This window comes from Carlito syrichta, unplaced genomic scaffold (assembly GCF_000164805.1).
Source record: "Carlito syrichta isolate Samal-C Ts95f unplaced genomic scaffold, Tarsius_syrichta-2.0.1 Scaffold308155, whole genome shotgun sequence".
NCBI lineage: Eukaryota > Metazoa > Chordata > Mammalia > Primates > Tarsiidae > Carlito > Carlito syrichta.
Window position 1 is genome coordinate 1,274,740 of NW_007252251.1, and position 13,094 is coordinate 1,287,833.

At 42.2% G+C, this 13,094-nt stretch overlaps 1 protein-coding gene across 1 annotated transcript in view; it reads left to right on the forward strand.

The window, feature by feature from the left end:
- The window catches only part of TPD52L1 (tumor protein D52 like 1), a 102,466-nt gene extending 94,453 nt beyond the window's left edge, over positions 1 to 8,013 (forward strand). Inside the window, exons 8-9 of the mRNA XM_008065102.2 lie at positions 2,436 to 2,496; positions 7,721 to 8,013. Of these exons, the coding sequence (XP_008063293.2) occupies positions 2,436 to 2,496; positions 7,721 to 7,846 (187 nt within the window). The 3' untranslated portion in view covers positions 7,847 to 8,013. The remainder of the gene's footprint in view (positions 1 to 2,435; positions 2,497 to 7,720) is intronic.
- The last annotated feature ends 5,081 nt before the right edge of the window (positions 8,014 to 13,094 follow it).

The window sequence follows — 13,094 nt, forward strand, 5'->3', positions numbered from 1 at the left end:
GGCACCCCCAGTATATTGTGGTATGAATACATTACAGAGGGGGGTTCAGTTACTTTAAATGGCTTGAGACCACTGAAGCCAAATTCTTTCTAGGATTGTTTTCAGTGCTACACGTTGGTAGTTGTGCATATAATTAAATCTGAAGAGACAGTTTCTCCCTGTTCTCCAGTGTGCATTCTGGTGTAATTTAATCAGGGGAATATTTATTCTGTTGTGTCTAGTGAAGTCTCTTCTACTTAGGGGTTATGTGATTAATTGCTCAATTTGATAATTTAACCACAGTATTTGATTCAACATAGTTGATGGCAGGGAGAGAATATAGATTTGAGATTGCTTAGTTCACCTCGGAATGGCTTGGTCTTCCTAGCACAAGGACACCCAAGCTGAGTAACATAACCTGAGGCTCTGAGCTCCTTTACTTGTCAAAATTTAAGTCTGGGCATCCAAAAGAAGCTTGAAAAAACTAACGTGGTTTTGGTCTGTGAGCTTGCCTAAAATTCACTTACTTACATATATACATATATACATTTATTTTGAGTTGAGGTCTTACTCTGTCGCCCAGGGTGGAGTGCAGTGGCATGATCAAAACAATCACTGCTCACCACAGCCTTGACTTCCTGGGCTCAGGAGATCCTACCACTTCAGCATCTCGAGTAGCTGTGACTCAGGTGCACATCACCACACCTGGCTAATTTGGTCTGATTTCTTTGCAGAGATGAGGTTTCACTATGTTGCCTAGGCTGGTCTCGAACTCCTGGGCTCAGGCAATCGGTCCACCTCGGCCTCCCAAAGTGATAGGGTTTCCAAGCATGAGCCACTGCACCTGGCCCAAAATTCACTTTTAAAAAAATGATGTTACTCGTCATTTTGACATCAGGGGTGTACGTTACATTAGCGGTGTTTGTTCTTACACTCCTGAACCATTGAGCTTAACGTCTGCCCACTGTGGGCCTGTATTAACTGACGGATGCAGACTCAGCCAAGTAAAACCTGCAGTGGAAGCAAAGTGCCATAAGTATACGCTTTTTGAGTCATTCAGGTGTACTTTTGCTAATGTGTCATCATGAAGCAGGTTATGGAGGGTTACTCATCGGGATTTGGCATTTGAGTCACAGGCAAGGTATGATGCCATGCCCATGCCCTCTAAACTCAGTATTTTTAATGATGCAGCCTTAATGTGGGTGCATTTCTGACCATGTGGAGTGTCAGAGACTCAAGAGACAATCCCCAACAAAGCCAAATTCACTCAAAACTTTATTTTCTACATTGGTTGCCCCGTGATAGTCAAAGAGCCATGCTTCATCCCACACCATCCAGTGAAACCCACATTTTATGACCACTCTCCTTTATAAAGTTTCACTAGGCCATTCCTCTTATTTTACTGTTTCTGCACTCAAGCGAGAATAACAAATGGCTTATAAAATGTAGTCACGTTTAGTTGAATTATTCGACCCGAAAAATGATGGCAGTTTTTGCTGCTGAAAGCTGACATGGATACAAGAGTTAAGATACATCTAGTGTAGTTTAGTTCCTGTTTCTTTAGTTGGACTTGGGGATAATTTTTAATGGTAATGATGCCGTTACATTGTCATGTCATGCATGTGGCCAAAGCCAAATATGGGAAACCAGAAAGCTCAGATGAAGTACTCAATACTTAAAGAAACAAGATGATCTGTAGATTATTAACAAAATGAATAAAATGGCACAAATAAAATGGCAATAGGCTGCTAACATTCTGTAAGCATAGATAGAGAACAAATAGTTTCCTTTTGGGGAAAGGAAAGTGTTAATAGCACCATTTTGATCAGGCATTAGGTAGGTAATGGGTGTTTTTCAACTTAAAGAAAGTTTCCAAAACACTACTTCATGGAAGTTATCAAAATGATTACTTTTGAAGGCATGGAAAAGAAACAAAGTATGGACCTTTTTTTTCCTTGCACTATTTCTGTCTTGTCGCACATTTGCTGAAATAAGTAACTTTAAAATTTCAAGTGGGCAAACTCAAGCATGGCATTCTTCTTGCAGATTCCCCACTGGTTACTAAAAAAACTGGGTTGGGAAGAGAATTGTTGTGATAGAAATGATTAACTGCTGAATGAAAACGTAAGTGACCGATCACACCACAGGCTCATTGGAAATGATACACAGTGTGCCATGGAATTATTCTAGTTGTATCATCGCCACGTGCTATATTATTTATTCTGCAGTTGAGGACCTGGCCACCTGACCTAGAAAAATTCCATGTCAGATTATGGTTTCTGGACCCAGCCTAATACGAATGACATATATTTTAAAACATGGTTGGTATAGGAGGCAAACTGACTGGTGTCCCTGGAGCAGAGGCGATATTTACAAATATGAACAGAAATCCAGACAACCTGGTTGCTAAGACAGCTAGGTCTTTGGAGCTGACCTCTCTCTTTTTGTTATTTTAGGAATTCTCCTACTTTCAAATCATTTGAGGAGAGGGTTGAGACAACTGTCACAAGCCTCAAGGTACAGATGAAGTGAATTTTGTGTGAATGGGTCCATTGAATCAGGACAGCTTAGTCATTGCTGCGGGTGGTTCTGAGGCAGGGCTAAGAAGACAGACTGGTATAAAGTCAGACCTTTTACTTCACACAGACATCTATGAATAAAACCAGTGTTAAATGGTGTGACTGTCTCCATGGAGTTGTTTGTCTAAACCATTCTGGGGTGTATTGCTCATTAAAGTGAACTGGGGATTGTGTTGACCATGTACTCTCTTAATGCTATCCCCCCAGATACATTTGTGAGAGATGATTGTGGATAGGATAATGGCTATATGAATTCTGAATTTAGGGTACGAGTGAAAATTCAGTAATAGCTCAAAGTTCCTCTGGTTTGGACATGGACCAGCAGAACAGATTTGGTACCATCTATTAGCTGCTACCCACTACCTGTCAGCCACCTAGGCTTCTTTCTAAACTCACACCCTGAGCTCAGGGTGATATGGCTATCACAGAGGGGAAATGGAGCTGAGTCACAACAGACATTTCATAATAATGCATTTGATCCCTAGGTATAGGCTGAAAATATGCCTGTTACGTGGTAGGTATTTTTTTAAACTCACTAGATTTATTGTTTGAGCATGGGTGTTAGACTACAGAGGAAAAAGAGCAAAAATAAAATCAGTCTAGTCTCAAAACATATGAACTTTTAAAACAAGAAAAATTATTGAAATAAGATTCATTTTGTTGTTGTTGTTGTTTTTGGAATTGGAGTCTCACTCCATCGCTGAGGCTGGAGTGCAATGGCACACTCACCCCAGTGCCTACCTGCTGGGCTCCCGGGATCCTTCCGCCTCAGCTTTCCAAGGAGCCAGAACTACAGGCATGCACTACTGTGCCCAGCTGATTTTTTTTTTTTTTTTGATGTATTGTAGAGATGAAGTCTCACCAAATTGCCCGGGCTGGTCTCGAACCCGCGGGCTCAGGCAGTCCACTCACCTCGACCTCCCAAAGTGCTGGGGTGATAGGCTGAGCCACCAAGCCTGGCCAAGATTAGTTTTTAAAAGATATCTCCTAAACAGTGACTTAGTTACATCTTGATAGCATTATCACTATTTCGTATACAATCCATTTCTGTATCTTAGTTACTTGGGCTGCTTTGGAGTCCTGTGTCACCACACTGTTGTCACATGAGCTGCCTGGCACAGCTCTGCGAGGTTTTAAGTTACTCCTTCCCACAGGTCCCAGAGATCTCTACAGACTTGGACCTGGGGTCTTCCTTTTAGGGGAGAATCTTTCACAGTCTTTTCTCCTCTATCAGGCCCCAAGAACAAAATGATCACCCAGCAGTGACCATGCCTCTGACGTTTTCTTTCACCAGCGGTTTCTAGTTGTGTAGTTTCACTACTCTGCTTGTCCACATCACTACTTATCCAATGTACAGGGACCAGTAGGAGTCATTACATTGCCCCATGGGTAGGAAAATTGTTTAAAGGGCAGGGCATGTGATGCTGTGGGCTTTCTCTTCCCAGAATCTTAAAACAAAAAGCTCAAAGATGCTACGAGTCAGTTTCCAAATACTTGGTTTGTGGGCTCAGACAACCAAAGGAGGATGGATTCTGTTGCTTGTTAGACAAGTTCTGACATAGGAGAAGTTGTACTTTTTAGGTATTTTTTGAGAAGGAGATATGAAGAAGCAAAAGAACAAACAACTGCCTATATCATTTGCTTTTAGGAAACTCTGATGAGCTTAGGGCTTACAGATGACTTAAGGGTTTGATCCACCCTCATCCTGTCTCTTTTCTCACCTCATTGGGATAGAAGGTTTTGAGCCTGCCTTCTCCTTCAGACACGCACAGAACTAACTCATCCCGCCAGATACTAGCCTTTGTCAAGACCTCCTGAGAGTGGAGTCTGTGCTTGTATGACTGTTCTCGGTTTAACCAGACTGCATGCCACACACCTCCTATCTCATGGCCAACGCCTAATTCCTCTTCTGCTGCTCACCCAGGCACGGGAGACTGGCTGATAATCACACTTCGTGTAAAACCTCCTCCTTCCTCGATAATGACAAATTTCTCATTTGTTTTTTTCCCTTCTAGACTAAATAATAGGTATATTTAACCCTTCTTTATATAGCGTGTTTTCTGCAGTTTACTTTTGTGCTCTAAATCTTCTCCAGAATTTCCGATATTCTTTAATTAAGACTTTGGGCAGTTTTCTGCTGCAGGAATGACTCACGAATCAGTAAGAATGAGTGAAATTGCTTGCAGGTGGATGTGCAGCGTTTCTGTTCGCATGTCCTGCTTTCAGGTCACTTTTTTAAATGCCACCTGTAGGGAACCATGGCCGTATTTATGTTCTGTGAGAAACAACATTCCGCTGTAAAGCGGGGCCCACTCCTGCTGTCTGGCCACACAATCTGTTACTACCACGTGGCATTTGTATCAAGTTATTTTGTTTTTCCATGAAAAACTCTGCAGTCATATTAAACGTAGTTCTGCCTATAGCCTTCCAATGTATTACTGGATGACATCTCAGCTGGTGTCACCTGTACAGTCACTGAGCATACTTTCTGTTTCATCCAAAACAACCCAGAAGACGCAGCACCAACTCCTAGGAAATGCTACCACGTTCCAGTGAATCATAAGTAATGACATCTTTTCCAACCATTCTGCATCTGTGCCAAGCAGCCCCTATTTTTAATGCACCTACTTTTTGATAGACACATGACCTGAATAAAAAGTTTTGTTATACTTTTTGTTTTTTTGTGTCCTTGCAATCAGCTATTTTATTTTGAGTGGTTAGGAAGCCCAGCTTAGCAATTCACATGTAACTTTATACAAAGAACAATGATAGTTTTGGGGAAAAGTAACAAGTGCTTGGATGAAGAACCATTATGCAAGAGTCCGGAAGTTTATTGCTCGCGTCTTTCCTCAAGCAGGTGCTTGCCTGACCACTGCGGTGTGCAGTCATGACACCCACATGCTAGGAAACCCTTTTATTCCCTCTCCTCTTTGCCAAATTGGTTTATTTCAAAGCAGCTCCCTCTTTCTTTCTTTTCCTACTCTGTTTTGGAGAGAAGAATGAAACAAAGCTCAGAAAAAACCATCAGTAATTGGTATTCATTTGATTTAATATTGTGAGTGACTTCGATCGCAAAACAGAAGCAAAAGAGAATGTGAATGGAAAAAAAGGAGATGGGAACGCTTAATCAAGTAGATTACATTGAATTAACCTTATTTGTTTCTCTCGGGATAGAAATAAGCATAGTGAAAGATCACACAGTTGAAAGAACCCCGTCCCTCCACTTTTTTCCAGTGCTAAGAGTTGGGGAGAAATCTGTGTCTGAGGTCCCCAACCATGGAAGGCCTGGGCCAGATCCAACTGGTCACCTTCTTCTGAATGACTTGTAAGCTCAAAGTGTTTTTACATGTTTTACTGATTGAAAGAAAAAATCAGTAATATTTTGTGACATATGAAAATTAAGTTATATGAAATTCCCATTTCAGTGTCTGCACATGAAGTCTTATTGAAACACAGCTGCACTGTTTTCCTTCGTATTGTTTGTCTGATTCTATAAGAACTGATTTGAGTATCTGCGACAGTGACGATGTGATTCCCAAGTCTAAGCAGAGTGGAAAAATTAAGCAGAGTAGAAAAATTCAGCTTAATAATTGAATTTAAGAGGCAGAAAGGGGGATTTTAGTGACAATTGGAGAAAAGTGTTTGTTTTATAATGGCAGGACTGGTTTTATACCCTGGTTAAGTTTTTTAAAGGGCAGGCCACGCAACTGGGACACATTCTGTGGTTTGTTATGTCTGTGAGTGATCACTTTGGCGACAGTGAGGCATAGACATCAGTTTGGCAATAGCAATATTAATCTATTTTGTATCTTCCTTTTCCTCAAAGCATTTTTTCTACATTTTGAAAAACAGTGGAAAGGAAGCCCCATGTGACTTTTTTTTTTTTTTTTTTGAGTCAGGGGTTTTACTCTGTTGCCCAGGCTGGAGTGCAGTGGCATAATAACAGTTTACTGCAGTTTCAGTCCCCTGGGTTCAGGTGATCCTTTGGCCTCTGCCTCCCATCGTGCTGGGATTACAGATGTGAGTCACGGTGGCCAGTTCCACATGACTACCACCAAGATTTGCACCATTAGATATTCCTTTGAAGGACTTTTTAATAAGGATGTCTTCAAAATACCCCATTTTTAAATTGTAGGTTGATTTCTTTGTATTTCTATTCTATTCTTGGTCAATAACAAGTACACAGGCCGAAAGCCTCATAAAACCCCACAGCTCTGCGTTTTAAGGGATAGTTCTACTATAAAGGCAATTGCCTAGAAAGATTTGAAATTACCAATGTTCGAGACTTGATCTCAAAGTGGAGATCAGAAGTCGTGTTCTGCTGAGCCACGCTGCCTTTCCAAAAGACATTTGGCAGAAATCCAGATTGCTCCACCTACTTACTCTCAAGTAGAAACCCAAGTTTAAGACACTGAAGGATGTTCACATATGTAAACATGTTTACACATGTAAAATTAGGGGAATAAACCTAAAATCTGGTTCTATTTTTTGTTTGTTTGTTTGTTTGAACTTTATTATTGAGAATGGAACACTTTTTTTTTTTTGAGTCAGAGTCTCACTCCGTTTCTCAGGCCTGAGTGCATTGGCTCGCTCATGGCCACGGCAGCCTCGACCTGCTGGGCTCGGCGATCCTTTTGCCTCAGCCTTCTAAGTAGCTGGAAATACTGGTGTGTGCAACCACGCCCGCTAGTTTTTTAATTTATTGTAGAGATGAGGACTCCCTAAGTTGCCTAGGCTGTTCTCGAACCCGTGGCAATCCCCTTACCTCGGCCTTCCAAAGTGCAGGGATGACAGGCCAGAGCCACCACGCCTGGCATGGTTCCATTTTGATGAGATCGGTTCTCTGGGTGAGTGAGGGTAGATGTTGCAAATCCCTGGATCGGATTAAGCTCCTGAAAGGATTAAAATCTCAGAGGTAGAAGAGTTACAGTGGGTTGCTAAAATCGTATAAAATTAAAGTTTGCACTCCTACCCCACAACTCAAGGATGTATGACATTCTAGCATTCTGCTACAGGGAACTGACTTCTCTATATTTTTTTGCCTCTAAAGATAAAAAGCGTTTCTGAAATCAAAAGTAGTCAAGCTTTTGGCAGTCTTAGGAAAACATTACGAGAACGAGAATGAACAACTAACTTTGTTTTTGCGGATCTGCTCGTTTCAGACGAAAGTAGGTGGGACAAATCCCAGCGGAGGCAGTTTTGAGGAGGTCCTCAGCTCCACAGCCCACGCCAGCGCCCAGAGCTCCGCGGGAGGCCCCCGGCGGGCCGAGGAGGAGCTGCAGTGCTAGGCCCCGCCCGTCTGCAGTTGCATCCAGAAACCAGCCACTGCCCAGCCTGTCTCTGCCCAAGCCTTCCCAGACATGAAGACCAAAATCCCACGGGGGGGAAAACCCAGGCCTTGACATTGTTGTGCAGATGGCCTCTCCAGAAAGTTCAATAAAATGATTTCCATTTGTGTTTGTGTTGATGATGGGCCACTTGACCATCACACTTCCGCATTCATGGGCTGTCATTTCAAAACGTCCCCACTTGAAGAGATACACAGTTGGTCATAACTCGTCTGTGTGATTCAGTGTCAGTTTTGCAAACATGTGGCTGTTATTTGCTTTCAATTTTGCTCGGCCTCCTTTTCGATGTGCATGCCCTTGAAGGCTAGGTGAACAGTCCCTTTCGGTTCAGTCGATCATCAGGATGGAGCTCTTCACGACGGTCTCCGGCACCGGGAGGACTTGCTGCCAGCGTCGTCAGACTCCTTGAGAGCGCCTCACCTATATCCATATGTATGTTTATTTAAGCAATTAAAAGAACAGATTGTAATGATGACGTTGAATTCTTAATTTCTTTTGAGTCTTCAGGGCTGTCGGTGACCGTAAAGTTAGTAGTTATGATTCTATCGCTGCGATTTCAAATCAACTTCTACTGCTGATAGGGTGAACATGAGAGGGGATATTATAACCTCAGCTGCCTTAGTATGTTTAAAAAATCTCTGATTTTAAAATTCTGTCTAATCTACCTAGACTAGCAGTTATAAGGGTTATCTGAAAAGGAGACAGCTAGAAAATTAGTTTGCACCTTGTTCACGTGTATGAAAATAACTTGTTTGTATTAATTCATTCAGATTTCTGCAGTAACTTTTACCTTCCACATATGTTTCTCTCTTCTTCTTCTCACTGGAAACACATTTGTTACTAGGTAGCAGGGATATAGCCCTAAGATACCTTTGTAACATGCATACTCAACAGACTACTAAAAAAAAAAAAATCACAATCTAAAAAGCCACATAATACACATATATATTTGTTAGCATGCTAATTGTCCATTCTTTGTATTTATTATTGAATAGAAGCAGATGTGTGTGATATTGTGAATAAAGCCCATCTGAAAATTTCTATTCAAATTAATGGACCCCAACATCTGTACAATCTGAACAATTAACTGAAAATCTAGCTGGGGCTGAGGCGGAAGGATCGCCGGAGCCCAGCAGGTTGAGGCTGTGGTGGCCGGGAGCAGCCACTGCACTCCAGTCTGGGCGACAGAGTGAGACTCCAACTCAAAAAAAAAAAATAAAATAAAATAATGAAAATCTAGCTGGTTCAGGGCCACATAGCCTCTGAGGCCTGGAAACCTAGCAGAGGGAATAGGGCTGTAAACTTGAACTAGAGTGTACAAATGTAGACAACAGGGGTGCTGGCATTCTCTCTATCTTGTGCTTCCAGCCTGCTGGCGAAATCGAGGCAGGAAGCCAACTCTGTTCAGCCAGCTCGTAGGCTGTGCTGGCATGCCCGCCGCAGCACATGGGTACTATTCTCTGTCTGCAGTTGCCTGGTGAGTGTGAAATAGCCAACTGTCATAAACCCACTGCCACCTTCTTTTTTGACTGCACTCAGCACTCTGCATTGTATTAGATAGAGCAGAATCATGGTACTTTAAACAAGTATCTTTATTCTCCAACCAATTTCTGCCACAGCAGTCTCAGCCTGAAAACATGGTATCAGAATTGGATAGAAAAACAAAACAAAAACTAGTGGTAATAACTCAAAACTCCCGATACATTTTAGCTACTTATTAAACCATCATAATCTTAATTTCATCAATTTGGCAAAAAACATGTTCATATCACTTCTCATAATCTAAAGACATTTTATGATTCACTCTGTCCCAGGAATGACATTCATAGTGGCCATGACATGAGTAGCCCGTTTTCTTTTTGTCGTAAAACGTCTTTGAATGAGTCACCTAAGATTAGTCAAATCAGTTGTTGGTAGGCGGGCAGTCTTAGCCTTCCAGGTGTTGGTAGGTGGACAGTATTAGCCCACCAGTTGTCGGCAGGTGGGAAGTCTTACCTAGATTAGGCAGTGAGCCCGGTCTCATTCTCAGTGCATCACTGGGAGTTGCCTGCGTCTCCCTCACTTTGCATGTGCAAACCATCCTGACATAACTGGCCGCTGAGTTTCTGAGTTATGTCTCGCTGAGCTCAGTTCACCCGCAGTAAAGTGTTTCACAAATCTAAAAAGTATTTGCACACAATAAACCTTTTACTAATAAACCAAAATGACTTCAAGTCAACCCTTGAAAAGTCTTACATGAAAAGATATCTCAACAAGAAAAGGTACAGTTGACCCTTGGACAACATGGGTTTGAAATGCATTTGTCAGGCAACCCCTTTGGGTTCCCTCTCGCTGTGGGAGCTTCTCTGTCCTCTCAATAAATCCTGCTTTCTCAAAAAAATAAAATAAAGCATTTGTTCACTTATTAGGTGCAGACTTTCTCCCACCTCTGTCACCCTGAGACAGCAAGATCAACCCATCCTCTTACTCCCCACCCCCAGTCTATTCAATGAGAAGACAGAGGATAAAAACCTTTATGAAGATCTGCTAAGTAGACTTAAGGAGTAGCAAATACATTGTCTTCATGATTTTCTTAATAACATCTTTTCTCTAGCTTACTTTTTGTAAGAATGTGGTATATAATAAATATAGCATACAGAATGTTTGAGTCGACTGTTTGTTATGGGTAAGGCTTCTCTAGTCAATAGTAGGCTATTACTAAAGTTTTGGGGGAGTCAAAAGTTACACTTGGGCCGGGCTTGTTGGCTCAGCCTGTCATCCCAGCGCTTTGGGAGGCTGAGGCAAGTGGATTGCTGAAGCCCGCGGGTTCGAGACCAGCCCGGGCAACTTGGTGAGACCTCATCTCTACAATAAAAAAATAGCCGGGCGTGATAGTGCACGTCTGTAGTTCCAGCTACTTGGAAGGCTGAGGTGGAAGGATCGCTGGAGTCCAGCAGGTCGACGCTGGGGTGGCCATGAGCATGTGTGCCACTGCACTCCAGCCTGGGCGAAGGAATGAGACTCCAACTCAAAAAAAAAAAAAAAAAAAAAAAGTACGCTCATATTTTCAACTGCACAGGCCCTAACCCCCACATTGTTCCAAGGGTCAACTATCTCGATCATCAAAATTTCCAACGTAAATTGTGGTCATAAACTGCATGCTTTAGTAAGAAGCGTCTTCATGTGCCATCAACAGTGGCGACCATGGAGACAGCCAGGGATCTGTGCTGCTCGTCCGCCACTGCTTGTTGTTCCAGAGTTACTCATCAGCTTGAAAATGGCTGAACTGGGCCGGGCTCGGCGGCTCAGCCTGTAATACCAGCGCTTTGGGGGACTGAGGTGAGTGGATTGCCTGAGCCCTCGGGTTCGAGACCTGCCCGGGCCACTTGGCGAGACCTCATCTCTACAATAAATAAAAAAAAAATTAGCCGGGCATGGTAGCACAAGCCTGTAGTTCTGGCTACTTAGAAGGATCGCCGGAGCCCAGCAGGTCAAGGCTGGGAGGATGCCACTGCACTCCAGCCTGGGCGACAAAGTGAGACTCCAACTCAAAAAAAAAAAAAAAAAAAGAGAATTGAACTGCACTACAAGGTGGCGCGTAAGGTTGTGAGCTGCAGCCCAACATCCTCCTCTTACATAGTATCAAACAAGGGTACCTGCATAATCAGCGTTTGTATACCTAGCCCTGAATTGTGTCCCACATCTTTAAAACAAAAAATATATATATCAATAAGGAGCAAGAATGAATGCAGTGAAGGGAGGTGGTGGTAAGGTTAAACAGTGACTTTATATCAAATGTGAAACAAATTCCTCAAGCCTAGCATTGAAATATAATTTCAAACTATGATAATATGTGGGAAAATTTTATGATTGCTTGAGATTGATAAAATTCTTCATGCGCCCTTTCTTCTTTTCAGTTCATACCACAGACAGTATACATTTAGCAAGGCAAACCCAAATAACAATCATAAGTCTCCCACAAAAATGACCCTACGTCACCTCCGAATACAAAGACTGGCAAACTGCTTAAATAAAAATGCTGAGTACAGAGGGTGCTTTCTCTCTTTTTTTTTAGTTGGAGTCTCACTCTGTCACCCAGGCTGGAGTGCAGTGGCACACTTACAGCCACCCCAGCGTTGACCCGCTGGGCTCCAGCGATCCTTCCGCCTCAGCCTTCCAAGTAGCTAGAACTACAAGTGCACACCACCACATCCGGCTAATTTTCTGATTTATTGTAGAGATGAGGTCTCGCCAAGTTGCCCGGACTGTCTCGAACCCACGGCCTCAGACAATCCACTTGCCTCGGCCTCCCAAAGTGCTGGGATGACAGGCAGAGCCGCCAAACCCCGCCCAGAAGATGCTTTTTCACAAAGCATCAGTCATTTATCCCAGGGCACGTATCAACACCACAAGACTTTGAAATGAATTAACATTTTTTCAGATATAAGGACATTGAGAATTATCTATCTTTATCTATTATCTATCTGGTATAATGCCAGTCCACAAGGGAGAAACAGTAACAAGAAATTATTTTTTGTTGAATTAAACCCAAGAATAATTATTTATTCTGCATCATAACCATAGGGTTTCTTATCAGAAGACCAATTCCAGGCAGGTAGCAGGTATCTTCCAAAAATATTTATTTTTTAAGTTATAATGCTCAAATATCTATAAACATTGCTGGGAGATTCAAAAATCTTCATTTTGTTCTTTTCTCATTAAATGAGATTTTACTTGTAGCACTATTACATTTCTTTCTTTCTTTTTAGGACTAATTGACAACCCCCACTTGGTAGGTAGATGATAAATGGCCAAGTAATAGCATCAAGTTTGAGATGATAAGTGAGATCCAGTAGAGGCTTCGACAGTCTGTGAACTATGTTGGGTATTTTTGGAAAGTATGGCAGACAACACATTCAAAGTAAAACTCCAGGGCCACAGAAAACCTTCTGGCTATAAATACTTGAACTTTATCAAGGGGTTATTTTGTGCACATCTTCTTCATGCCACAATACAGATAGATGGAGCTGTCTTCTTTTTTTAACTTTATTTTATTATGGAGATGTGGGGTTCACGTCAGGACTAGGGACACAAGTTATCTGTGTGCAGGTGAAGTTTGGGTCTGACAGTTGTTTTCTTACCAGTTACATCTGCAGTAATAATCAGACTTCGCACTCTTTCTATTTGTCAGTGGAGAACAACTACACGT